This window comes from Pan paniscus, chromosome 21, assembly GCF_029289425.2.
Source record: "Pan paniscus chromosome 21, NHGRI_mPanPan1-v2.0_pri, whole genome shotgun sequence".
In the NCBI taxonomy this organism is placed as follows: Eukaryota; Metazoa; Chordata; class Mammalia; order Primates; family Hominidae; genus Pan; species Pan paniscus.
This window is the reverse complement of record NC_073270.2, coordinates 41,345,778-41,372,888: the sequence shown is the minus strand read 5'-3', so window position 1 is coordinate 41,372,888 and position 27,111 is coordinate 41,345,778. Positions and strand designations below refer to the sequence as shown.

General features: G+C 48.5%; 2 protein-coding genes across 13 annotated transcripts in view; one reads left to right on the top strand and one right to left on the bottom strand.

The window, feature by feature from the left end:
• The window catches only part of RBM12 (RNA binding motif protein 12), a 38,997-nt gene extending 22,747 nt beyond the window's left edge, over nucleotides 1-16,250 (top strand). For 9 of the 11 annotated variants that reach the window (XM_063600808.1, XM_008957239.6, XM_014343018.3 and 6 more), the window contains 15 exons: nucleotides 9,278-9,406; nucleotides 9,505-9,684; nucleotides 9,816-9,890; nucleotides 9,967-10,038; nucleotides 10,176-10,256; nucleotides 10,423-10,512; nucleotides 10,622-10,708; nucleotides 10,846-10,932; nucleotides 11,027-11,086; nucleotides 11,166-11,299; nucleotides 11,405-11,459; nucleotides 11,710-11,761; nucleotides 14,778-14,911; nucleotides 15,389-15,625; nucleotides 15,811-16,250. In XM_063600808.1, the coding sequence (XP_063456878.1) occupies nucleotides 9,278-9,406; nucleotides 9,505-9,684; nucleotides 9,816-9,890; nucleotides 9,967-10,038; nucleotides 10,176-10,256; nucleotides 10,423-10,512; nucleotides 10,622-10,708; nucleotides 10,846-10,932; nucleotides 11,027-11,086; nucleotides 11,166-11,299; nucleotides 11,405-11,459; nucleotides 11,710-11,761; nucleotides 14,778-14,911; nucleotides 15,389-15,625; nucleotides 15,811-15,951 (1,614 nt within the window). In that variant the 3' untranslated portion in view covers nucleotides 15,952-16,250. Of the gene's footprint in view, nucleotides 1-5,445; nucleotides 5,539-9,277; nucleotides 9,407-9,504; nucleotides 9,685-9,815; nucleotides 9,891-9,966; nucleotides 10,039-10,175; nucleotides 10,257-10,422; nucleotides 10,513-10,621; nucleotides 10,709-10,845; nucleotides 10,933-11,026; nucleotides 11,087-11,165; nucleotides 11,300-11,404; nucleotides 11,460-11,709; nucleotides 11,762-14,777; nucleotides 14,912-15,388; nucleotides 15,626-15,810 lie in introns of those variants that run through there. The other 2 variants (XM_055104810.1, XM_063600810.1) reach the window with 2 other exon arrangements.
• Nucleotides 16,251-16,829: 579 nt separating this feature from the next.
• Nucleotides 16,830-26,526, bottom strand: SPAG4 (sperm associated antigen 4). 2 transcript variants are annotated; one of them, XM_003831866.4, is made up of 12 exons: nucleotides 26,047-26,526; nucleotides 25,115-25,219; nucleotides 24,766-24,832; nucleotides 24,512-24,573; nucleotides 24,219-24,262; nucleotides 23,874-23,899; nucleotides 23,629-23,737; nucleotides 23,351-23,426; nucleotides 23,047-23,162; nucleotides 22,563-22,730; nucleotides 21,538-21,627; nucleotides 16,830-21,435 (listed from the first exon to the last, which is right to left on the bottom strand). In XM_003831866.4, exons 1-12 carry the CDS (start codon nucleotides 26,348-26,350, stop codon nucleotides 21,289-21,291), a joined length of 1,314 nt encoding a protein of 437 aa, XP_003831914.1. In that variant the 5' UTR covers nucleotides 26,351-26,526; the 3' UTR covers nucleotides 16,830-21,288. The 2 variants fall into 2 exon arrangements, with proteins under 2 accessions (XP_003831914.1, XP_008955479.1); XM_008957231.4 differs by having other exon boundaries at nucleotides 26,066-26,501.
• Nucleotides 26,527-27,111: the final 585 nt, after the last annotated feature.

Sequence of the window (27,111 nt, the reverse complement as noted above, 5' to 3'; positions counted from 1 at the left end):
ATTAGATCCCACTGGACCCAGGAGAAATCTGTTCTTGGTTATGAATAGGAAAATTAGAACCTCCCAAGGCAAGGGAAGGGTGGCCATAGAAAATGAAGGGCAAGTTACTCCCTTGTAGCAGAGAATGGGATTCCCTATCGACAGTAGTATGCTGGTAAACTGGCTGGCAGGGTGAAGGAAGCCATGACTTTTTGCAGTTGCCCAATTTCTACAGTTTTAAACTTACCAAGGCCACCTGCTTAAACAATTTCCTAATATGTAACAGTTGGCTCTTGCAAGCCATACAAGCTTGCGCCAGCACACTGCTGCAGACTTCCCTCAAGTATTTGAATTCCCATTATGTGCTCAGGTATATGCTGTGTGGCAGGAGATGCTGAAACAGTGTTTATTCTGAAGAGCTTTGTCATTTAATTGACAGGCAAGAAGCTGGAGAAACATCGACAGAATACAGTCGTGTGGCATGAATTGAATATAGTGGTCCAGAGTGAGAAGTTGAGTGCTGGAAAGATCATGAAAAGGGGAGCATATATAAGCTAGGCTTGAAGGATAACGATAATAGCTAACACGTGGTCATAGCAGTTCCAGACTCTGTACTAAGCATCATGCATACATTATTTATATTAATCTTCAGAAATAGATACTATCCCCCAGTTTACACCTGAGGAACCTGAAGTTTAGTGAGGTTAAGTATTTGCCCAAGTTATATAGATATGACATCAATTTAGTGTTGTAGTATGTCATTATTGTGGCTAGGAAGGAATAAGGCCAGTATTTGGAGCCTGGTCACTTCACTGCAGAACCCACACTCTTGCCCACTGCATCAGATTGCAACTGAATATAAAAAGGGGGGCTTTTCAAAGAGAGGAAAAAAGTCTAACAACAGTCCAAGGTTCGAGATTAGGTAGGAATCAGAATATTTGAGTTCTAGTCTTCATTTCACTTAACCATATATGTGGCCTTAGCCAAACCACATCTTCCCTCTATGCCTTGGATTGAGGGACTTGAATTAGATGGCCACTCAGTTCTTTTTTATTTCTGACATATTGTGAATTTTAAGTTATAAAAATGGGAATGAGTATGCCTTTCTTAAGAGACACTGAGAGAATGTGCCCTGCTGGGGCACATTGAGGTTGGCAGAGGGAGTAAACAGAAGAAAACAAACTATAAAGGGTGACTCCTAAGTGGTAGAAAGCAGAGGCAGAAAAATGTTGGAGCTATAGACTCAGCTGTTCCATTCGCAACACCTGACTAGCCCCAAATGGAAGGGCCAGGGGGTGGGGACATAACAGAGAGATAAATTGGTGTTTTGTGTTGGGTGTTCCTAGAAAGCCTACTTCTCTCAGTGTCTCAGTAGCAGGTCAGAGCTAGATTTGGGTCATTTCTGAGGATCCTTGAGTATCACTCCTTTCCTAGCATTCATAAATCTAACAGATATCAATAGAGCACCTGCTGTGTTCCAGGCGTTGGCACAGAAGCAAGACTAATCTGGTCCCTCTGCTTGTTGAAGTTACAGTCCAAGAGGAGAAATACATAATAAGCAAGTTACACATTTTGATAGGATTATAAGAATTGGGGTTTTGTTGGATTAGAGTCAGGGAATGTCTGTGACTTCAACATAACAGATAGGAGGGGACTGAGAGTGGAAATGGTAAAACCAGTTAGACTGTTAGAGACATCGAGCCAAGATGTGCTCGGTGATGAAAGAGTGCACAAATATCACAAAAATTAATGACAAATTTTTTTTATTGACTCAAATGTGATATTTAATATGGTTCTGGAAGATTTTGGTCCTAAAAAGGAGGTTGAAAGTCCATGGGGTTAATTATAATGGCAGTATATGAAAAATACATGAGTCTGGTTTAAAGTAGGTAGTTGTTCAAGAGATGTAGGACAGAAGAGTGACATGAACAGTTTTAATCACAGATTTCTAAGCAGAGATAGGCTTACAGGTAGATTTCAAAGGAGATTAAACATGTTTTGGAAGAGATTAATAATCCCGTGGTTTATAGATCATTTAAAGGAAATTTTGCTCAAAGGATAGAAAACTACAGATGGAAAAGATTTGTTTATAAAGAGTTGTGATTCCAATGAGAAAGAAAAGGAGACAAATCTGTGAACAAAACTGCTTGCACAGGAAGCTCTGACCTCAGAATGGAAGCCAGGCCACCTTAGGGGCTTCACATCAGTGAGAGTTCAGCCCCTTATGCTACTGAGGCACACATGAGCCCACAACAGTATGGCTGGGGTTTGATTCTGGGTTCAAAAAACTGAAAAAGGATTTAGTCCAGGAAAAGTGGTGTAATGGTAATGATTAGGAAGGAATAGTCCACCAGAAATTGAGGCCTACACAGGAAGATGATAATCGTAGCCCACTACACGTGTTTGGCCTAGACCAAGGGCATCTCTTTTGGGGACATTTGAGAAGTCGTGGAGTGAGAAGACAGCAGCTCCAGTTGTTGCCTGTAATCTTACCACCCCAAATAATCACTGCTAATGCTTTTGTCATTCACAACAACCTCTTACCAGGGGGAGGACCTGTAGTTCTCCAATTAAAAATTTCCCTAGCTGGGTGCGGTGGCTCATGCCTGTAATCCCAGCACTTTGGGAGGCCAAGGCGGGCGGATCACTTCAGGTCAGGAGTTCAATACCAGTCTGGCCAACATGGTGAAACCCTGTCTCTACAAAAATATGAAAATTAGCCGGGCATGATGGCAGGTGCCTGTAATCCCAGCTACTCTGGAGGCTGTAGTGGGAGAATCGCTGGAACCCAGGAGGCGGAGGTTACTATGAGCCGAGATGGTGCCATTGCACTCCAGCCTGGGCAACAGAGTGAGACTCTGTCTAAAAAAAAAATAATAGTTTCCCCAACATTTTATTATGAAAATTTTCAACATGTAGCAAAGTTGAAAAAAATTATACCCATATATCCGCCATTTCAGATCCTACAACTTAAAATCTTGTTTTATCACATTTCTTCAACAACAACTTTTATTTTTTGGTGGATTTCAAAAAAGTTTCAGTCATCGGTACACTTGTAAACATTTCAACATGCCTTAACTTTAGTGCAACATTTGTTTATGGGTTGTTGGGGTTTTGTTTTTTTTTTTTTGTAAAATTTTACAATCAGATGTGTACACTCAGTGTTCCTTTAGATGGAAGTGGCAAATGCACACACTCCTGTGACCCACATTCTTAGAATGCTAAGAACGTTTCCCTTTCCACTGGGAGCTCTCTGCCTCTGCTCAGTTAATACCTGCCCTTTCCCTGGGGGAGAAGGGAGGACAACCAGTGTTCTGAATATTTACATCACAGATTCGTTTTGCCTGTTCTGAAACTTCATAAATGGAATCTGTTTACTTTATTCTTCATTTTTATTCATGTTACAGATACTAATAGATTTTTTTGTTGCTGAATAGTTTTCTATAAACATCACAATTGGTTCTCATATTGATGAATACCTGGGCTGTTCCAAGTTTTTGGCTATTGTGAATAAAGCTGCTGTGAACATTCTTATACAAATCTTTGTGGACATAATGTTTCCATTTCTTTTGGCTAAAAATGTAGGAGTGGAATCGCTCTTGGGCTAGGTGTTTGTTAGGTTTTTTGATAAGCTGCCAGACTGTTTTCCAAAGTGGTACATTTAATGCTTTCACTAACAATATGTGAGAGTTCCATATCCTTGCCAGCATTTGGTGGTGGTGGTCTTTTTAATTATACTTTTAGCAATTGTGGTGGGTATGTAACAGTATCTCATTGTGGTTTTATTTTTCATTTCCCTGATAATTAACGCTGTGGATCACTTTGCTTATTTCTGATTCACATATTTTCCTTTATGAAGTGCCTGATCAAATCTTTTGCCCATTTTAATTGACTATCATTTAATATTGAGTTGTAGGAGTCCTGCATTTAAATTTCAAAGTTGAACTGTACAAGATCAGGATAGGGGAGATAGATTTATTGTTACACATCACTTCAAGGCCTGAAGTGTGACTTGAGCAGAAGCACATTCACCATTTGTTCAGCAAATGGTTATTAGTACCAGCTATATACTAAGTACTAATACTAGTGATACAGAGATAATATCCAGCCCTAGTTCAAGGACCCCATAGTTTACAGGGTAGACAGACAAAAGTAAAAATTATGGTGTGGCTTCAATGTTAAGTCAGTCACTAAATACTTACTGATGAGTATCTACTGTAGGATAGATAGATACTGCTGTGGGTCCTGGAGCTAGCCAGAGTTCCTACTCTAGTATAGCTTATTTTCTGTAGTGTATAAGGAGGGAGACAGAGTGCAAAAGCCCTGAGGTGGTAAATAAGGTTGGTGTTAGGTATATGTGGATCAGAAAGGCCAACCTGGCTGGAGGATAGTTGAGTGGCTAGATGATTAGTTAGGCAAGGGTAAGGTCTTGCAGGGCCTTGAAGACCATGGTAAGAACTTTGGGTTTTATCTTAAGTGTTTTGGAAAGGCATTCCAGAGTTTTCAGTGGAAAAATGACATGATCAGGTTTCTGTTTGGCTAATAAACCCAGAAATGTGTGTGTGTGGTCGCAGAAACACTGATGAGGAAACATCGCAGTCATCCAGAGCAGAGACAAGAAAATCCTTCTTGGGGAAAACAGGCAAGGATTCATAAAGGAATAATGTCATATTAGAACCATGGATGACAGGACATTTGCTAGGCAGGAAAGTCAGGCATGTGTGTTAGATGAACCAGAAATAACTTTGGATGACTAGTTGGGTGGGTGGGTGAGTGAGTGGCAGGAGGTAGAGCTGATGGCAAACTGGGAAGAGCTTTGAAGGTTGATCTAGGGATGCAGGGTTACCAAATTGCAAAACTACCAAATTCTATGTAGGTATGTCCTTTGGAGTTGTGCAGCAAGGTAGCTTTGCTAGGGAGTTTGGCTCCGAACCTAAAGGCAGCTATACGGGGCTTTTACTTAGGATAGAGACTGGAAGCTGGCGTCTGGGATGACCAGGTGGAGCAGTGCTAGGACAGAAACCAAGCAGGACGCAAGAGACTAATAAGGCCTGAAGTTAGGTAGGGGTTGTTGAACTGGAAGTGGAGGCTTTGGGCTTAGAATGAACAGTCAAGAAGATTTGAGGTGTGGATTGGGGGGGAAAGCTAATGAGGCCTTTTTATTTATTTTGCTTGTTTTGTTTTTGTTTTTTATTTCATATAAGGCCTTTTAAGAAATACAAAACGGTATAAAATATTGAAACAATACAGAAGTATGGAGTTCACAAAATTCTTATCTTCCACTCCTTTGAGCTACCTAAAACATTTGGTGTATCTTCCATTTTTCTGTGTGTGTATTTATTTATTTTATGTTTGTATTCAAATCTGTTATAAAGATACACCTACAATTGAAGTTTAAAATGGAAGTTTACAATTGAAGTAAAAAATGGTCATACTCTTCTTCTTCTTCTTCTTATTTGAGATGGAGTCTTGTGTACAGTGCCATGATCTCGGCTCACTGCAACCTCCAACTCCCAGGTTCAAGTGATTCTCCTGGCTCCCGAGTAGCTGGGACTACAGGTGTGCACCACCACACCCAGCTGATATTTGTATTTTTGGTAGAGACTGGGTTTCACCACGTTGGCCACGCTGGTCTTGAACTGACCTCAAGTGATCTGCCTACCTCGGCGTCCCAAAACGCTGGGATTACAACAGTGAGCCACTGCGCCCGGCCTATTTTTGATTTTTTCATAGGATACCAATATAATATAGTTCTGGCTTGTTTTTTAGCCACTATTCAGCATTCCGTTGTTCAGATGTATCATATTTAGTTGATAGACCTTTAAGCTGCCTTAGATTTTTCACTATTTCCAGCATTAGTGAAATGAGCATTCTTTTTTATTTGTCTCTGTACTGTGTAAACACTGCCTGGGAGAGCATGTGAGGTGACATGCATGGAGTTCAGATTGTGACTTGGGGGAAGCTGTGATCCTGATCCCTTGAGGGAGCATGTATTCTGCTCTGGGTCTGTCCTTGGGGAACCCCCAAGGGAGTGATCAGGATGGTCAGAAGTCTGCAGACCACATTCTAGGGGCAACAGCCAAAAGAACTGCGGCTGTTTCTCCAGATTTCAGCTGGGACTGTTCACAGCTTCCAGGTATCAGATGAGTTCTCATAGGGAGATAGGGTAAGGCCTTCCCATGGAGCCCTAGGCTGGGGAAGAACTACCAGGTAGAAGTAAGAATTCCACAGAGTTAGGTCAGTTTGGGTAGGATTTGTATGGACCTAGACTTCTGATGATTGGATTGTAAGACTGGGTTTTCTATCACTGGGAGTGTTCATGCAGGGGCCAGGGTGCTGTGGAGGGGCAGTATGTGAAGCAAGTTGAACTCTGAAGCATTCCAACTTTGATAACAGCACTCCAGATGGAAACTATGAGGGACCAAGATGAGGTGCTGTGGGCTGCGAGGGAGGAGCGATTGACTGAGGATCAGTATAGGGGAGGGCTGACGCTGGAGGCATCTCAGGGTATAGCTCTGGGAAACATGGAATGCTGAGTGAAGCTCAGGGAAAGATCTGACCTCGTGTGCACTGCTGGTGGAGTGGTCTTCAGGTATATGGGCCAAGGGGGACACAGGGATAACAAGAGGTCTGAGGGTGATTGTTATGGTGGCTGCAGGAGGACGGAATTACCCAGGTGTTGTCGTGGTGATCCATGCAAGAAAATAATGTTCCCAGCAGAGGGAAGGGGTGAATCAGAGAAGCTTGGTGCTGCCTGATTACAAGGGCGAGACATCAGTTAGTTTGGAGCTGGCTGGGCAGGGAGCTGGGGCTGGAGATGAACTTTCAGATTTCATTCTGCAAATACGTATTGTCTAGGTGCTTGGGATAGAGCAATAAACAGAACAGCTAAATATTCCTTTCTCACAGAATTTATATTCTAGTGGGGGAAACAGTATATACATGTATATAATGTTAGACATTGAGAAAAAGCAAAAAAGGGGTATGCAATGCCAGAGGCAGTGGGGTTGAAATTTTAGAGGGGCTAAAAGGGAGAGCCTTTATATATATATGTATATATAAAACAGGGAAGATTATTTTGAGTAAAGACTTGTGGGGAAAGGGAGCAGTGAGCCATGTGGATATAATGCAGAGAAAGAACACATTCCAGGTACTGCAAAGTGTTTGGGGTAGAAACAAACTTGGCTGGCTGGGTGTGGTGGCACACACTATCATGCCAGGACTTTGGGAGGCTGAGGTGGGTGGATTGCTTGATCCAAGGAGTTGCCCAGCAGCCTGGGCAACATAGTGAGACCCTGTCTCTACAAAAAAAAAAAAAAAAATAGCTGGGTGTGGTGGTGCACACCTGTAGTCCCAGCTACTTGGGAGGCTGAGGTGGGAGGGATCGCTTGAACCCAAGGGGCAGAGGTTGCGGTGAGCTGAGATCTCACCACTGCACTTCAGCCTGGGTGACAGTGAGACTCTGTCTCACGAAAGAAGGAACAAACAAACTTGGCTTATTTGAGGAGTGACAAAGTGGCTGAAATGGAGTGAGCAAGAGAGATGATATTACGAGATCAGGTTAAAGAAATCTGGACCTTCCAGGACCTTATAGGCCATGGTATAGTTTGGACTTTTTTTCTTTTCTTTTCTTTTCTTTTTGGAAATGGAGTCTAGCTTTGTTGCCCAGGCTGGAGTATGGTGGCGCGATCTCGGCTTACTTCAACCTCCACCCGCCAGGTTCAAGCGATTCTCCTGCCTCAGCCTCCCAAGGTGCTAGGATTACAGGCGCCCACCACCATACCAGCTAATTTTTTTTATTTTTAGTAGAGACAGGGTTTCACCATGTTGGTCAGGCTGGTCTCAAACTCCTGACCTCAAGTGAGCCACCATATCTGGCCAAGTTTGGAGTTTTTCTAAGCTCAGTGGGAAATGGGAAATACTAGAGGGTTCAGGCAGAGGCGTGATATGACCTCACTTTTTTTTTTTTTGTGACAGAGTCAACCTCGGTCCCCCAGGCTGGAGTGCAGTGGTGCCATCTCGGCTCACTGCAAGCTCTGCCTCCCGGATTCACGCCATTCTCCTGCCTCAGCCTCCCGAGTAGCTGGGACTACAGGCGCCCGCCACCACACCTGGCTAATTTTTTGTATTTTTAGTAGAGACAGGGTCTCACCATGTTAGCCAGGATGGTCTTGATCTCCTGACCTCGTGATCCGCCCACCTTGGCCTCCCAAGGTGCTGGGATTACAGGCTTGAGCCACCGTCCCCGGCCTTTTTTTTTTTTTTTTTTTTTTTGAGACGGAATCTTGCTCTTGTTGCCCAGGCTGGAGTACAGTGGCACAATCTCGGCTCACTGCAACCTCCACCTCCTGGGTTCAAGCAATTCTCCTGCCTCAGCCTCCTGAGTAGCCAGGATTATAGGCACACGCCAACATGCCTGGCTAATTTTTGTATTTTTTTTTTTAGTAGAGACGGGGTTTCACCATGTTGGCCAGGCTGGTCTCAAACTCCTGACCTCAAGTGATCTGCCCACCTTGGCCTCCCAAAGTGCCAGGATTACAGGCATGAGCCACCGTGTCCGGCCTCACTTATGTTTTAATAGGATCGCCCTGATTGCTGTATTTAGAATAGCCTGTTGGGGTGGAGATGGGGGAATGGAGGTGGAGACAGCATAGAATAAGGGAGACCAGTTGAAGAGGCTAATGCTGTAAGCCAGGTGAGAAACAGTGATGGCTTAGATTGGGAAATAGTGAGGAGTTGAACATTAGCAGTAGAGGTGAGGAGAATTAGTAGGGGGATCATAACTCCACCACAAGAGTTAGGTCCCCAGGGTTAGTGAGAAATTATTGGAAGAAGATAATTTGTGGAGGATATTATCTGGATCATAGTTATATTTGGGGTTATGTTAGGATCAGAACTTGGATTAGGGTCTGGCCTGGGGCCAGTAAGGGGGTCAGAAAGATTTATTGGTCTTTGCAAAGACCAAGATTAGAGTCTGGGTTTGGACAGCCCTATTAGGATTAAGACAAATTTTAGGGTGAGGATAGTTTGGGGTCAGAGTTGTAGATGGAGGCTAGTACCCCTTTTCAATATCTTCAGACCAGGGTTGGTTGTATCTGCCATCTTCTGTGCCAGTGAGCTCACCTAGGGGTGGAGGGGTTTGGAGGCTATAAGGCCTTCTCTTCCTTGGGTGTCACGGGGGTGGACGTATGCTCAGCCCTGCCTGGGTGATGCCTGCTGGCCTTCCCAAGCTGGGACCTGTAGTCGGGGAAGGGGAGAGAAGGCTCCCTGGTGCTTGACCCAGCTCCTTTTCCCTCAGATGGCCCACTGCGTGACCTTGGTTCAGCTGTCCATTTCCTGTGACCATCTCATTGACAAGGACATCGGCTCCAAGTCTGACCCACTCTGCGTCCTTTTACAGGATGTGGGAGGGGGCAGCTGGGCTGAGGTGAGGCAGATTATGGAGGTTAAGGTTGTGGAGGGAGGCTAGGATTGTGTTTTGGGGTGGAGGCTGTGACTGTGATGCTTACTGGCCTCTGCCCACAGCTTGGCCGCACTGAACGGGTGCGGAACTGCTCAAGCCCTGAGTTCTCCAAGACTCTGCAGCTTGAGTACCGCTTTGAGACAGTCCAGAAGCTACGCTTTGGAATCTATGACATAGACAACAAGACGCCAGAGCTGAGGGATGATGACTTCCTAGGGGGTGCTGAGTGTTCCCTAGGACAGGTATGTAGGGCTGGGGATTAGGATCCTTCAGATGCAGGTCTGTGAGACAACCTAGCCTGCCTGGAGGTAGGGGGCAAGCAGGACCTAACCCTGCCTGTTATCCTGAAACTCCCTTCCCTGCTTTTCCCCAGATTGTGTCCAGCCAGGTACTGACTCTCCCCTTGATGCTGAAGCCTGGAAAACCTGCTGGGCGGGGGACCATCACGGTAAGGAACCCAGCAAGTGTTGGGGAGGGACTTAACATCAATGAATTCATGAGGTGATGTAGTCTCCCCTACCTAGGTCTCAGCTCAGGAATTAAAGGACAATCGTGTAGTAACCATGGAGGTAGAGGCCAGAAACCTAGATAAGAAGGTGTGTCTGGAAGTAGGCCCTGGTAATCCAAGAGTTAAGGGGCCAAGGATGGTGTATGGGGGATGGGGGTGTGGACAGAGGGATGGCATAGTGGTTGTTTGTTCCTGAGTCTTGTAACTGGGGTCTCGCATTGGCAGGACTTCCTGGGAAAATCAGATCCATTTCTGGAGTTCTTCCGCCAGGGTGATGGGAAATGGCACCTGGTGTACAGATCTGAGGTATGAGACCCCTGGGATTGGGTGGGCTGGGGTAGGAGATAATCTCCTGGGGCCTGTGACTAGCAAGGTTTGGAACTCAGAAAGAGACTGCAGGTGGGTAGAGAAGTGTGGCAGCTCCTCAAGGGCCATGCCAGAGCTCACTGGAGGCCTTGGCCTCCACCTTCAGGTCATCAAGAACAACCTGAACCCTACATGGAAGCGTTTCTCAGTCCCCGTTCAGCATTTCTGTGGTGGGAACCCCAGCACACCCATCCAGGTGAGGAGCTTGCCCCCTAAGTGGACTGCGCTGGAGAAGAGAAGCTGGGGAGGGACTTATTCTCATCTGCCACCTGGCTTGTTTATGTCCACACACACCTTTCCCTCAGGTGCGATGCTCCGATTATGACAGTGACGGGTCACATGATCTCATCGGTACCTTCCACACCAGCTTGGCCCAGCTGCAGGCAGTCCCGGTGAGTGCTGGTCTTGCCAGGGGTGTGGAAATGGGCCTAGATAGCTGAAGCTTGTGGGAGAGAGGAAGGAGAAGGCAGCTCGAGTCCTTGACTGATGCTCTGAGAATTTCCTACCCTAATTTTTCTGTCCTCACCAGGCTGAGTTTGAATGCATCCACCCTGAGAAGCAGCAGAAAAAGAAAAGCTACAAGAACTCTGGAACTATCCGTGTCAAGATTTGTCGGGTGAGACAAAAGCCCATGTAACCAAGGCTCTGATTCCTGAGCTCCATGACACCAACTGCTATCACCCCAGGCATGACCCTGGTTTCATTTGCAGGTAGAAACAGAGTACTCCTTTCTGGACTATGTGATGGGAGGCTGTCAGATCAACTTCACTGTAAGTTACTTTACCAAGGGCAAGAGAACAGGTCTGGGGCTCAGGGTGGCCTTTAGCTGCCTTCCTCACCTCCTCCCAGGTGGGCGTGGACTTCACTGGCTCCAATGGAGACCCCTCCTCACCTGACTCCCTACACTACCTGAGTCCAACAGGGGTCAATGAGTACCTGATGGCACTGTGGAGTGTGGGCAGCGTGGTTCAGGACTATGACTCGTGAGTACCTGCTTCTCTGGGCTATACCCGCTCCCTGCAGATGCTTCAGCCTCTGAGCTTACAGTCCCCTCACTGCCTCTTGCCCAATGCACTGTCCTCCCACAGAGACAAGCTGTTCCCTGCATTTGGATTTGGGGCCCAGGTTCCCCCTGACTGGCAGGTGAGCTCCCTCTCTTTCTGCCACTCCTGTTTTCAGTTTCAGGGTCCTGATTTTGGGGGATGTGGTAAATTTACTTGCTACTTGGCACTCAGCTTTAAGAGGAGATGCAGGGATGGATTCCTGCAGGCACGTAGACAGCAAGTGCTCAGGACTCCATAGCTCCTATAGGAATCTTGGCACACGCCAGTGTCCTTTTTCATTCTTAGCAAAGGTCATGGGGAAAGAACCTCATTTTCATTCTTGTCTCCAGGTCTCGCATGAATTTGCCTTGAATTTCAACCCCAGTAACCCCTACTGTGCAGGTAAGTTTCCCCATCCACCCTGAGGCAGGTCTGTCCACACAAAGAGGGGCAAGCCTGCATGAGTAAAAGGGAGAGTGGGGGCAGATACCTGCCTTCATTGTCCAGAGGGTGGATTTTATTTAATTTTAGTTTAATTTATTTTTTGAGAAAGAGTCTTGGTCTGTCACCCAGGCTGGAGTGCGGTGGCGCAATCTTGGCTCACTTGCAACCTCTGCCTACTGGGTTCGAGCAATTCTTCTGCCTCAGCCTCCCAAGTAGCTGGGACTACAGTCGCTTGCCACCATGCCTGGCTAATTTTTGTATGTTTAGTAGAGACGGGGTTTTGCCATGTTGGCCAGGGTGGTCTTGAATTCCTGATCTCAGGTGATTCACCTGCCTTGGCCTCCCAAAGTGCTGGGATTACAGGTATTGAGCCACAGCGCCTGACCCAGAGGGTGGATTTTAGAGCTAGGCCTCTGGAATCAAATCATCATGCCAGGCCAGGAGTGGTGGCTCACGCCCGTAATCCTAGCACTCAGTTGCGAGGCCAAGGTGGGTGGATCGCTTGAGCCCAGGAATTTGAGACTAGCTTGGGAAACATGGCAAAACCCCATCTCTACTAAAATTACAAAAATTAGCCGAGCATGATGGCAGGCGTCTGTAGTTCTAGCTACTCAGGAGGCTGAGGTGGGAGGATCACCTGAGCCCAGGAGGTTGAGGTTGTGGTGAGCCATGATCATGATCATGCCACTATACTCCAGCCTGGGTGATAGAGTGAGAACCTATCTCAAAAAAAAAAATTATGCCACATGACTTGGGGGCAGGTTGCTTAATCTCTGTGTGCTTTGGTTTCATAAGACTAAACATAGGAAATTGAGTACTCAAGGAGAGGATACAAGTAAAGCAGTAAGCCTGGTACTTATTAAGTGTTCTCCGAAAAATGGTATCTGTTATATTATCGTTATTATCTTTGCCTAGAAGCTAACAGGTACTTATTTGAGCATCAGTGGAAGCCTTGTTTACCTCCTTGCAGGGTGCATTTTGCCAGAGTCCACCAAGCCCTTTTGTTTAGGGCCAAACCTTTTGACTCCCCAGTACCCCCAAGTGGGCACAAGCTGAAGTGGAAAATCTGACCTGACCTGATCTGATCTGGGTTTTAAAATTTTAATTTTGTATTTCAACATAAGTTCAGACTTAGAGAAAAGTTGCAAGAATAGTCATAGGAGCTCAGTCCCTTGGAACTCAGGGGTCAGGGCCTGAGTTCACAGGGGCTCTTCACCTTTATCCCAATTACCCTAACATAACATTTTACCATATTTGTTTTCTCTTTTCTCATACATGTATACAGTGTGTATGTGTGTGTATATGTGTGTGTGTGTGTGTACACATGTATACATATACACACACATTCACACATTTCAAGGGAAAAAAGATTAAAAATATGTGTTTATGTATGTACACACATGTATACGTGTGTTGGAGAATGCTGTAGTGAATAGCCCTGCCTCAGGTTTGCCTCTATGGCCCTACCAGCTTTGTACCCATCATTATCCACCTGGCTTTTTACCTCTGAGTACTTCAGTATCTCCTAAAATCAAAGACTCTTTCTTACATTATCACAGACCAATCCTCAAAATCAGGAAATGAACATCTATGCTATTATCCAGCCTATAGCATTTATTCAGATTTTGCCAATTGTCCTAATGTATTTTACAGCAAAAGAAAATCTCAGATCACACATTGCGTTCAGTTAGCACATATCTTTTTATATGGAAGACTTCTTGCCTTTCATGACATTCACATTTCATGATATAAACAGTATAGGCCAGATATTTTCTAGAATGTCCCTCAGTTTGGGTTTACCTGATAAATCCTCAGGATTAGATTCAGGTTGTACATTTTTGGCAGGAATACCACCAAAGTGATGCTGTATATTCTCAGTGCATCATATTCAGAGGAACATGATGTTGATTTGTCCTATTACCAGTCATGTTAACTTTGGTCACTTAGTTAAGGTAAGATCTACCAGGTTTCTCCACTATACAAGTACTATTTTCTCCTTTCTATTTAGTAAGTATATTCTGGGAAGAGACTATACAAATACCCATCACACACACATCAACATTCCCCTCTAGTTTTTTTTTTTAATTTATTTTTTATTTTTTGAGATGGAGTCTTGCTCTGTCACCCAGGCTGGAATGCGGTGGCGCGATCTTGGCTCACTGCAAGCTCCACCTCCCGGGTTCATGCCATTCTCCTGCCTCAGCCTCCCGAGTAGCTGGGACTACAGGCGCCCACCACCATGCCCGGCTAATTTTTTTTTTTTGTATTTTTAGTAGAGACGGGGTTTCACCATGTTGGCCAGGATGGTCTCAATCTCCTGACCTTGTGATCCGCCCGCCTCAGCCTCCCAAAGTGCTGGGATTACAGGCCTGAGCCACTGCGCCCGGCCTTAGTTTTTTATTTTTTAAGTGATGGGGGTCTCACTATGTTGCCTAAGCTGGCCTTGAACCCCTGGGCTCAAGCAGTCCTCCCACCTCAGCCTCGTGAGTAGCTGGGACTACAGGCACATGCCACTGTGCCTGGCTATACTCTCTAGTTTTAACATCCATTGATGATTCTTGCCTGAATCAGTCATTTCTGTGATTGTCAAATGATTGTGTAATTCTTCCTTTTACATTTATTAGGAGCTTTCCCTTCTCCCTCAGTAATTAATCCATAGTACGGATCCTTATTGTATCAAATGAATCATTATTAAATAGGTTATAATCTGATGCTCAAACTCTCCTGGATTTGTCCAGGAGAATCCCTCTCATCTGGGTGTTAATTCAGTCTGTGATTTAGGGCAAGTCCCCTCCTCTCTTTGAACCTTAGTTTCCTCATGTGTAGGAGACAGTTAAGTACCCTGGTTTACAAGGGTGAATGAATGAAATGCACCCAGGTTCCGAGATCTCCTGGGCTGGGATGGGGTGATTTCAGGACTGGTGTAGTCCTGAGAGGTCCAGGATTTTACGGTATTTCTTGCTCTCCTCTGCAGGCATCCAGGGCATTGTGGATGCCTATCGCCAAGCCCTGCCCCAAGTTGGCCTCTATGGCCCTACCAACTTTGCACCCATCATCAACCATGTGGCCAGGTTTGCAGCCCAGGCTGCACATCAGGGGACTGCCTCGGTGAGAGTCGTGGGTGGCAGTGGCAGTGGTGACAATCAAGGGCTTCCTTGAGGGTTATGGAACAAAGGACTTTTTTTTTTTTTTTTTTTTTTTGAGATGGACTCTTGCTCTGTCACCCAGGCTGGAGTGCAGTGACGCGATCTCAGCTCACTGCAACCTCCACCTCCTGGGTTCAAGTGATTGTCCTGCCTCAGCCTTCCTAGTAGCTTGGATTACAGGTGTGTGCCACCATGCCCAGCTAATTTTTATATTTTTAGTAGAGATGGGCTTTCACCATGTTGGCTGGGGTGGTCACAAACTCCTGACCTCAAGTGATCCGCCTGCCTTAGCCTCCCAAAGTGCTGGGATTACAGGCGTGAGCCATCGCACCCGGCCTGTAACAAGGGACTTCTTATGAGTGTGGGGATGTGTGGCTGGGGTGTTTGCAGGGGTTTAGGAGGAGGATCTGCTTCAGGACCTGAATGGGCTTGTCCCCAGCAATACTTCGTGCTGTTGCTGCTGACTGATGGTGCTGTGACCGATGTGGAAGCCACACGTGAGGCTGTGGTGCGTGCCTCGAACCTGCCCATGTCAGTGATCATTGTGGGTGTGGGTGGTGCTGACTTTGAGGCCATGGAGCAGCTGGACGCTGATGGTGGACCCCTGCATACACGTTCTGGGCAGGCTGCTGCCCGCGACATCGTGCAGTTTGTACCCTACCGCCGGTTCCAGAATGTGAGTAGGTGCAAATTTGATCTGGGAGTTTACCCTTTCACCTTTCCCTGATGTGAGTAGGGTTGAGGCCCAAGGGATGCTCCCCTTTTCCTCTAAGCCTGGGGTATGGTTGGGTTCTTGGGTATGAAATACAGACTTTGGGCAGCTGTTCTGGGCCACCACTGACTTTTCCCTTTTCTTGGCAGGCCCCTCGGGAGGCATTGGCACAGACCGTGCTCGCAGAAGTGCCCACACAACTGGTCTCATACTTCAGGGCCCAGGGTTGGGCCCCGCTCAAGCCACTTCCACCCTCAGCCAAGGATCCTGCACAGGCCCCCCAGGCCTAGGCTCCCTTGGAGGCTGTGGCAAGTCCCCCCCAGGCCTAGGCTCCCTTGGAGGCTGTGGCAAGTCCCCCCCAGGCCTAGGCTCCCTTGGAGGCTGTGGCAAGTCCCCCCCAGGCCTAGGCTCCCTTGGAGGCTGTGGCAAGTCCTCAATCCTGTGTCCCAGAGGTCCCTCTGGGCCACAACCCAACCCTTCTCACTCTCCTCAGTGCTAGCACTTTGTATTTTTTGATACTTTTATACTTGTTTCTGCTCCCACCTTTGCTCCTGACAACCCTCATTCAATAAAGACCAGTGAAGACCAATGCTTTGCCACCACTCTCTGTGTGTTTTTAGGTAGGAGGCTGCTATGAGCAATGTTTACATCCCCTCTCCACACCTTAGTTTGTTTACTTAGGGGTTGTTAAGTGAAGGATGTCTCTGGTGTAAAGCCCCACTCAAAGTTGAGTATTTCTGGGCAGATATCTATTCATTCTAGAGACACTGACTCACTGTTTTTGAAAATACAGCCAGGGGTGGGTATCATGTACCTGTAGTCCTCAGCTTGGGAGGCTGAGGTGGGAGGACTGCTTGAGCTCAGGAGTTCCAGAGCAGGTCTGGGCAACACAGCAAGACCCCATTACACACACAAGAAAAGGAAATACAAAGTTTGAAAGTAAGCTAAACACCCAGCCTTCGCCTTCCCTCCCTCAGGGCAGAGCTGGGCTGGGAATACAAAGATGGAAAGTGTCAGACCTCATAAAAAGCAGCAAAAGGAGAAGGATGGATGAGTTTTAAGGTGGAGCAAAGGCTATGTTAGACTTCCTGGAGGGGAGGGAGTAGTGGTAATTTTGGTCCTAAAGACAAGTGAAAATCCTGAATTTTTTTAACAGCTAATTTTTTCTTAATAGAGAATACATGTATTCATTGTAGAAAAATTCTGGCTGGGCGTGGTGGCTCATGCCTGTGATCCCAGCACTTTGGGAGGCTGAAGAGGGCAGATCATTTGAGGTCAGGAGTTCAAGACCAGCCTGGCCAACATGATGAAACCCCATCTCTACTAAAAATACAGAAATTAGCTTGGTGTGGTGGTGGGTGCCTATGATTCCAACTACTCGGGAGGCTGAGGCAGGAGAATCGCTTGAACCCAGGAAGCGGAGGATGCAGAGAGCCGGTATTGCACCACTGCACCCCAGCCTGAGCTACAGAGCGAGACTCTGTCTCAGAAAAGAAAAAAATTTTAAGTGCAGAAAAAATATCACTCAAACTCCCATGTCCTGATAAAACATATTGGGCACATAACTTTTTGTCTACATATACTGTTTTAGCATGTGTTAAAATTTGTTTTTTCTAATTTTAAAATACGTGCTTGTTAGTATGAAGTTATTTCAAATATAAATATTGTACAAATAGGCCAGGTGCAGTGGCTCACACCTGTAATCCCAGCACTTTGGGAGGCCGAGGCAGGCGGATCACAAGGTCAGGAGATTGAGACCATCCTGGCTAACAGGGTGAAACCCCGTCTCTATTAAAAAATATAAAAAATTAGCCAGGCGTGGTGGCGGGCGCCTGTGGTCCCAGCTACTGGGGAGGCTGAGGCAGGAGAATGGCGGGAACCCAGGAGGTGGAGCTTTCAGTGAGCTGAGATGGCGCCACTGCACTCCTGCCTGGGTGACAAAGCGAGACTCCCTCTCAAAAAAAAAAACAAAAACACATTGTACAAATAGTGGAGCAGGTAAGGGCCCCTGTGTTTCCTAGATCTGAAAAATAGATTTTTATCAATGGGCTATTTATACATACTACTTGGACCTTTTTATTTAATACATTTTGGTGTCTTACCTATCAGAACCTATTGCTTCATTCCTTTTTTTTTTTTTTTTTTTTTTTTTGAGATGTAGTCTCTCTGTATTGCCCAGGCTGGAGTGCAATGGCGTGATCTCAGCTCACTGCAACTTCTGCCTTCTGGGTTCAAGCGATTCTCCTGCTTCCACCTCCCAAGTAACTGGGACTACAGGCACGCACCACCATGCCTGGCTAATTTTTGTATTTTTAGTAGAGATGGGGTTTCACCATGTTGGCTGGTCTCGAACTCGAGACCTCAGGTGATCTGCCCACCTTGGCCTCCCAAAGTGCTGGGATTACAGGCACAAGCCACTGCACCTGGCCATCTTTTTTTTTTTTTTTTTTTTTTTTTTTTTTGTAGGAGTGTACCTTATTTAGCTCATCTCTTATTTATGGAGATTTGAGTCTTAGTTTCTTCCAATGCTGTAATGAACATCCTTGTACATATATGTCTGTGCACTTAACTGGAATGTTTCTGAAGAAACATTTGTTCTGAAGAAACATTTATTCCTAAAAGTGGAAATGCTATATCAAAGGTTATATTTAAAATTTTAATAGATATTGCAAATTATTCTTCATAACAAAAATTATGGTCAAAGTTACACCTTTTGTTAATCTGACAGGTAAAAAAAAGAAGCAAAAAATCATTTTTAGTTTGAATTTATTTTATTTTTTATTTTATTTATTTTTTTTGTGATGGAGTCTCACTCTGTTGCCCAGGCTGGAGTGCAGTGGCACAATCTCAGCTCACTGCAACCTCCGCCTCCCAGGTTCTAGTGATTCTCCTGCCTCAGCCTCCTGAGTAGCTGGGATTGCAGGCATGCGCCAGCACGCCCGGCTGATTTTTGTATTTTTAGTAGTGACGGGGTTTCACCATATTGGTCAGGCTGGTCTTAAACTCCTGACCTCGTGATCTGCTCACCTCGGCCTCCCAAAGTGCTGGAATTACAGGCGTGAGCCACCATACCCAGCTTGAATTTATTTAAATATGAAGGATCGGTATCTTATATGGTTATTTGTAAATTATAGTTCTTCTCAATAGCCTATTCATAGTCTGCATGTATGTGTTATAGCTTTTATTTTGTTAAGGTTATTAGCCCCTTCATCTCATACATGTTGAAAATATTTCTTCCCAGGTTGTCTTTTTATTTATAGTGTCCTTTGGCATATAGAATTCTTTTAATATGGACATATTATTGATGCCAGTTTAACTTGCTTTTAAAAAAGTTATCCATATATCATTTATTATTATTACCATTTAGATAGAGTCTTGCTCTATTGCCCAGGCTAGAGTGCGGTGGTGCGATCTCAGCTCACTGCAACCTCTGCCTCCCAGGTTCAAGCGATTCTCCTGCCTCAGCCTCCCTAGTAGCTGGGATTACAGGCACGCACCAGTATGCCCAGCTAATTTTTGGTTTTTTTTGTTTGTTTTTGTTTTTGTTTTTTGAGATGGAGTCTAGCTCTGTCGCCCAGGCTGGAGTGCAGTGGCGCGATCTCGGCTCACTGCAAGCTCCACCTCCTGGGTTCAAGCAATTCTCCTGCCTCAGCCTCCTGAGTAGCTGGGACTACAGGTGCCTGCCACCACGCCCGGCTAATTTTTTTGTATTTTTTTAGTAGAGATGGGGTTTCACAATGTTGGCCAGACTGGTCTCAAACTCGCAACCTCAGGTGATCCGCCCACCTGGGCCTCCCAAAGCGCTGGGATTACAGGCGTGAGCCACCATGCCTGGCCTATATATCATTAATTACTTTCAGTGGCTTCAGACATTCTCTTATATTACCATTTCTATTGGCTGCTTATTTTTTATAACAGTTTATCTACTTGGTTACTAAGTTTCCAATTTATAAACAATACTGTTAAATTTCCTTATAAATATTACCTTTGAATACATCTATGTATTCTATGGATACATTCTTAGAAATGGAATTGCTGTGAGTAAAGAGTACAAAAAGTTGTAAGGCTTTTGGTTCCTGTTGTGAAACTGCCCTCCAGAAAAGCTGCATTAGTTCATAATTCTAAACTTAGGCTTTGATAAATAAAAATAGGCCTTGAGAGCACTCAGTGGGGTCTTTTTCATCTTCAAATTATAAAAAAATCCCCCAGATTATTTATTTATTTATTTATTTTATTTGAGACGGAGTCTCACTCTGTCGCCAGACTGGAGTGCAGTGGCACGATCTTGGCCCACTGCAACCTCTGCCTCCCGATTCAAGTGATTTCCTGCCTCAGTCTCCCAAGTAACTGGGACTACAGGCACATGCCACAACGCCCAGCTAATTTTTGTATCCATGTTGGCCAGGATGGTCTTGATCTCCTGACCTCATGATCCACCCTCAGCCTCCCAAAGTGCTGGGACTACAGGCATGAGACACCATACCAGGCCGAATTTCACTTCTTAAAAGTATAAACACTATTAATAGTCTGTATATTCTTCTAAAGCATGAGCACATTGGGAAGGTGTTAATGCCTACATCTTATTTTTTTGTAGGAGCGTACCAGTCTCTTATTCATGGAGATTTGAATCCCAGTTTTTTTCAAACAATGCTATAATGAACATCTTTGTACATGTATCTTTGTGCACTTAACAGGAATGTTTCTGAAGAATTTGTTCCTAAAAGTGGAAGTGCTAGATCAAAGGGTATATTTAAAATTTTACTAGATACTGCACATTGCCCTCCAAGATGGTGCATGTTGTGCGTGTTGCTTTGCTCATGCTGGTCCTCCTTTCCTACCCCTAGGTAGAACTCATTAATCCTTTGTTGCCTTCTCCTCCATCTTTTTTCCCTGCAATTCCACTTTTGACCCTTAGAGTGAAGAATTCTTGGATCTGTAAATGCACTGTTTCCTGGAGTCTCTTCTTTCCCCTGTCAGGCTCCTTGAGGGCAGGGACTGGTGAACACTAAATCATCTATGCTGTGCCTCACACAGAGTTGGGAACTCAGGTCTCAGTAAGACAACCTATGTAGGGGCTACCAGGCCTGCATCAGCTCTGTGACTCAGAAGCTTCCTAGAGGTTATCAAGTCTCCTTAGCTTTTGAGTGTGTGCCTGCAGAAGGTGGGTAGCTACCCCTCCACCTGTACCTAGCAGGAGTTGGGGACTTTCCCACTGGGGCTGGGAATTGAGCACAAAGGTGGGTTCAGGCTGCCTGCAGCTCTGCAGTTAGAGGACTGGCTCTGGAGGAAGGTGGGCCTGGGTACTGCTCTGTCACTGCCTTTCACTAGCTGTGTGACATTGAACAAGTTTCCTGACCTGAGCAGCTTCCCTTTCTGGTTGTGAGAATGAAGTTAGGTAATGTGTGTAATGTCCACAGCACTGTTTCTTGTACGTGGTAGGCACTCCATAAACAGGAGCTGCTATTACGATCTTGATCTAGACTTCTCTAAGAAAAGAGGGTGCATTGGGAAGTCAATCCCTCCATACTTAGATGCAACGGCAGCCAGAGCTCTCCCAACAGAGCCCCCCAAAGCACTGATCCAGTATCCTTCAGCAGAACTCAATTCTACTCCAACAATCAGCATGTTTAATGGGGCCCCTGTGCACTGCCCTCTGCCCCCTCTGAGGTTCGCACACCATGGGCACGGACTCGATACAAGCACGTGAAACGGGGGTGGCCCCAGTTGCTTAGAATCTGGATCTTCACCTTGGGAAAGGCAGCTGGGGGGTCATTCTGGGGAGACAAATGGATCATGCCAAGGGCTGCCCTCCTCCTGGGTCATTCATCCCTCACTGCCCCACTCCCTTGGCACCTTCACCCTAGAGACAAACACACCTGCAGGTGGAAAGTCTGAATCTCCGATTTCTCAACATCGAAGGTGAATTTCCCCAAGGAAACTTCAGTTTCATCATAAACCTGGAGGCCCTGGTGGGTGAAGAATGAAAGGAGGAACTATGAGGGGGACAGGTGGGGGGGGGGGAGAAGAAAACTTTGCTGAGGATCTTCTATGTATTCAATAGCTATATGCATGTTCTCATGTATTTTTTGATGGTCGTATACTGTAATTCAGAATGTGGGCTCTAAGAAACCAGGTTTTATTTATTTATTTATTTTGAGACGGAGTGTTGCTCTGTCACCCAGGCTGGAGTGCAGTGGTGAGATCTTGGCTCACTGCAAGCTCCGCCTCCCGGGAAGAAACCAGGTTTTAAATTTAATCCTGCCAACTGTTAGTTGTGTTACCTTGGACAAATAACTTCCCCTCTCTGAGCATTACTTTCTTCATCTTTAAAGGGGGAGATAATAACAGTACATCATAGGTTGTTATGTGGGTGCAAAGCAGGCACGGTGGCTCATGCCTGTAATCCTAGCATTTCAGAAGGCCGAGGAAGGCGGATCACTTGAGGTCAGGAGTTTGAGACCATCCTGGCCAATATGGTGAAACCCCATCTCTACTAAAAATACAAAAATTAGCCGAGCATGGTGGCGCACGCCTGTAATTCCAGCTACTCGGGAGGATGAGGCACAAGAATCGCTTGAATCCTAGAGGCTGAGGTTGCAGGTGAGCTGAGATCGCACCACTGCACTCCAGCAGCCTGGGTGACAAGAGCGAGACTCTGTCTCAAAAACAACAACAAAATAAGAATGCCTGTAAACTGCTTGGCACGGAGTAAGTGCTTTGCAAGCAATAACTAATATCTGGATATGGTTATGACTATAACCTACAGCAGCTCTGAGAGGCAAATAGTAGTATCTTCATTTTATAGATGAGCAAGCGAAGACCCAGATAACGGCACCAGTTCTCAAGACTGCTTGGGCTCTCTAGGCAAAATCCCCCACCTCCTGACCTCGTCCGCACTCACAAAGACCGCGAAATCGCGGGGGGCGCTGTTGGCTCCTCCGGTGTGCTCCACGCTGGGCGGTGGATGCTGCAGAGTGATGTCGCTCAGCTGCACCCGGCCCGGCAGTTGGATCACCACCTGGCCTTGGTCGCCTTCAAAAGCCCAGCAATTCCCAGGGAACACGTGGGGCTGCAGGCGGGCGGAGGGACCATCGGAACCGTCGGACAGAGCGACTGCTGCCGCTCCCCAGCCCGGGCCTCAGCTCGACCCCATCCATCGACCCGCCCAGAGCTCCACCTCCAGCCCGCCCCAGTCCCCAGCAACGCCAGGTCTCTCCTTGAGTTAAACGCCATCCTCGGGCTCGTCCAGAGCCCGACCCAGGCCAAGCCAGGCTCCGCCTGGCGCCACGCCCTCGGCTCAGCCAAGCTCCGCCTGTAGGGCGGGGTTTTGGTGCTTTTCCCAGCGTCCCGCCCGGGGTCCCATCCCGGGATGTTTCCAGACTCACCTCCAGGATAACCGTGGGCGGCCGTGCGTAGTTCCAGAAGCTGAAGCGATTCCAGAAGTAGGCAGTGTTCCTGTCTGCGTAATCGTGGGATGTCTTCTGCAGGTCGATGGAGGCTCCTGGAACAGTGAGAAGTAACCCTCAGAGGCTCCCAGGCCTTGCCGGGAGTCGGGGCGCGGGGGCGGGGGGCGGGTGGGGGCTGTCCGAGGCTCTGTCTTCGGCCGGTCAGGTGCATGGGTCTGTCTGTGTCAGTGTCTTGGCCTCTTTCCTGTCTGCGTCTCTGTCTTTCAGTGTCTCCGGGTCTTACCCACAGAGCTCAAAGCATAGTCGGGCTTCCGCACAAAATCCTCATTCAGCCTCTGGAACACGAGCTTGGCCACTCTCTGCAAGGAGGGAGGGCGAGGCCTGGAGGGGCGAGGCTTGCGGGCTGCTTTTACAGGTGGACGGGACCTCTGGGAGCTGGTTGCTTTGGGATGGACTTCGTGGGCACCGGGAGAAATCCCGCAGGGCTCTGGGCGGAGCTTAAGTCTCAGGACCCTGGGAGCAGGGATCCATCAGGGGTTTCCAAGGTGGGCCGGGGCTCACCTCGCTGTTGGCTGCCCGAACAGTGGACACCTCCTTGTGGAGTTTATCCAGCTCGGCCTGGAGCTGCTGCAGCTGCTGCCCCTGGGAGCGCACGCGCTCGTGGTACTCACTGGAGGTGGGAGGTGGGCGCCGTGGGGTTGGCTCCCTGTCCCCCTGGACACCTCCCAAAGGCCCCCACGCCTTCAAGGTTCTCAAAGAAGCAACTTTGAGCCCCCCAATTTCCCACCCTAGGTGCCCTCTTTCACCTTAGAGTCAGCATCTCCTTAGGTTCCTGTTGGATGAAGGGACAAAACACAGAGCCGCTCAGCTCCGGTCGTCCTTGCTCCTACCTCAGCCTGGAAACGGCCAGGGCTTCCTTTTTGAAGACTGTGTCCCCTTTCCTCGACTCCTCCTTGACCTCCCAGTATCAGAGCCCCCAAGAGACCCTCAAGCACAATCCCTCATAAGTCTGTTTATATCCAGCCCTTTCTTAAGGATTGTAGCCTCTGGCACTACCCCCACCCCAGCAGACCGACAGTCCAGGGGACCCCCACAATCTCCGGGTTCACAACCTGCCAACCCCCTACCCCAGGACAGTCTCCCCAACTCACATTCTCCAAAGGAGAGACCAGGTACAGAAGCCCCAGCCAGAATGCTGGAGAAAGAGAGGGAGGGGTCTCAGGAGAAGGAAAAGGAAGAGAATGGGTTTCCCCGGCAGAGGGGGACAGTGGAAAGAGGCTTGAGGGGGTTAAGCCTGGGGAGGACCGTGGGAGTCTGAGGGGGAATTAGGGGGTTCTGCAGGGGAATGCCAGGAGCTGCAGGAGCGAGGATGTAGGAGAAAATGTGCTGGGTTTGCCTCCAAAGCACCCAGGGCAGGGGCTCCAGGGAATTCACTGCCCCTCACCTGACAGAAAGAGGCTCAGCAGCGACACAGCCGTGAACAGGAAGCGGATGGAACAGACCTCCCTGGGGAACCGGAGGGAGGCTGAGGCCCCGACCTGCTCAACCCTCCAGTCCCCACCCCAGGGTCCCAGACCCAGCTCTTGCCAACATGACTCAATCAGATCTGAATCGGCTCAAGCGCCAGCAAGGTTCCGGCCCTGCTCCCCACCCCCTCCAAAGAGCTGCTCCTGGGGCGCCAGCGTCCCTTCCTCTGACCTGTACATGCTGACCAGCACATCTCCTGCCAGGGATAACAACACGCTCAGCCCCTGGAAGAGCAGGCCTGAGGCCAGGACAGAGGGTCAGAGAGGGGCCCACGGCAGGGAGAGGCGGGGGCTCAGCCAGCGTGGTGTCCGGGTTCAGAAGGGGCTTGGGAGGGGCCGGGGGTGGGCCTGGGGCTCAGGAAGAGAGGGTCGGCTAGGATAATTAGATGGGGGCTAGGAGAATGAGTTGAGGCTCGGAGAGGGGCTCGATACTCAAACGGGGGCCGGGGGCTCAGAGAGAACTGGAGTTCGGAGAGGGGAACCCGAGGGTCAGAGGGGATCGCAGCTGGCCTGGCCCGTACTCAGAAAGCTCTTGAACACCCGCGGGGGAGGCATCTCCTGCCTCAGATCCAGGGTCGGGAGAAGGTCGAGCGGCTCCTCAGAGACTACTGGAGACCCAGTCGGTTCTGCGGGAACCCAAGGGCTCCATTGGGGCCTTGCGGACCACAGACCTATTTTCCCCTCGAGACCCGGCCGCAGATTGCTCAGTCCACAAGCCAGACAGCTGGGAAGTCTCTCACAGGCTTTGGTCCCACCGCAGCCCTATCCCGGCTCCAGCTCCGCCCTCTGAAGCCCCGCCCCTCAGGGAGGCTCCGTCAAGAGTTGGTCTCCTGGCAGGGCGCGGTGGCTCACGCCTGTAATCCCAGCGATTTGGGAGGCCGAGGCGGGCGGATCACCTGAGGTCGGGAGTTCGAGGCCAGCCTGATTAACACGGAGAAACCCCGTCTCTACTAAAAACACAAAAATTGGCCGGGCATGGTGGCGCACGCCTGTAATCCCAGCTACTCGGGAGGCTGAGGCGGGAGAATCGTTTGAACCCGGGAGGCGGAGGTTGCGGTGAGCCGAGATCATGCCATTGCATGGCACGGGCAACAGGAGCGAAACTCCGTTGCAAAAAAAAAAAAAAAGAGTTGGTCCTTCCCCCAAACGGATGACCCGCCCCCAGCCTTAGATCTTGGTGGAACCCAATTGTCCTGGGAGCCACTCACGCTAACATTGAGGCCGCGCCCCCTCAGTGGCACCCAACCACAAGATTTTCCCCGCCCCTTCCCATAACCGTCCAGGACACCGAGGCTCCGCCCCTTAAGGGATCTCATTTAGCACCATCCCTTTACCCTACAGGACCCACCTTGTAGGAGGTGCCCAGATATCATCTTAGCCCCGTCCCCGCCCAGCACCGCCCTTTAGGCCCCGCCCCCTCCACTGGCTCACCCGGGGTCGACCCCGCCCGCACCCGAGGCCCCGCCCCTCACGGTTGCCGCGCCACAGGCTGTCTGCCAGTTGTGGCTCCGAGGCGCTGGCTTCTGCTGAGAGCTTCCTGCCCATGTGGTTCCTCCGGGCACTCCCGCGCTCAAGGCGGGCTCACCGCAGCTCGGGCCCCGGGCTCTTCTGCCCTCGGGCTCCCCAGGCCCGGGCTCCGCTGACCGGAGCCCTTTGCTGTCCTCCGAGGTGATGCTCATTGAGCTGTTCTCGCTGAAAAAGTTGGGCGTGTGCTTGCGCGAGGACGAGGCCGAGCCCGGGCGGGAGCTTCGCCGCATCCTGACCCCCTGCTGCCTAGTCACTGACGCTAAAGCCGCCGCTGCGGTCGCCAAGGCCCTGGGGCCTCCTTCAGCCGCTGCGCGCCGCGGGGACCCCACGGACCCTGCGTGAAGTCGGCAGGCCCCGCGGCCGCACCTGCCCTCCCGCTGTGTCCCGGCCGGCTGCTGACGTCACAGAGGAGCCTCGGTCTCCGCGGGCTGCCCTGGCCGCGCGTCACGGAGCTGACCGTGACGTCACCGGGAGCCGTAGCCATGGCAGCCTCTCCTTCTGACTTTGTTGTTGTTTAAGAGACAGGGTCTTTCTCATTGCCCAGGCTGGAGTGCAGTGGCCTGATCATAGCTCATTGTAACTTCGAACTCCTAGGCTCAAGCGATCCTCCCGCCTCGGCCTCCCAAAGCGCTGGGAGTACAGGCGTCAGCCACCGCGCCCGGCCTCTTTTACAGCAAGCGATGATGTCACAGCACTTCCCAGAAAACCCCATCTAAAATGGCACTCAGTCTATAACAGTTTTTTTTCTTTCTTTCTTTCTTTCTTTTTTTTTTTTTGAGATGGAGTCTCATTCTGTTGCCCAGGCTGGAGTGCAATGGCGCGATCTTGGTCCACTGCAACCTCCGCCTCCCGGGTTCAAGCGATTCTCCCGCCTCAGCCTCCTGAGTGGCTGGGATTACAGACATGCACCACCATGCCTGGCTAATTTTGTATTTTTAGTAGAGACGGGGTTTCTCCATGTTAGTCAGGCTGGTCTTGAACTCCCGATCTC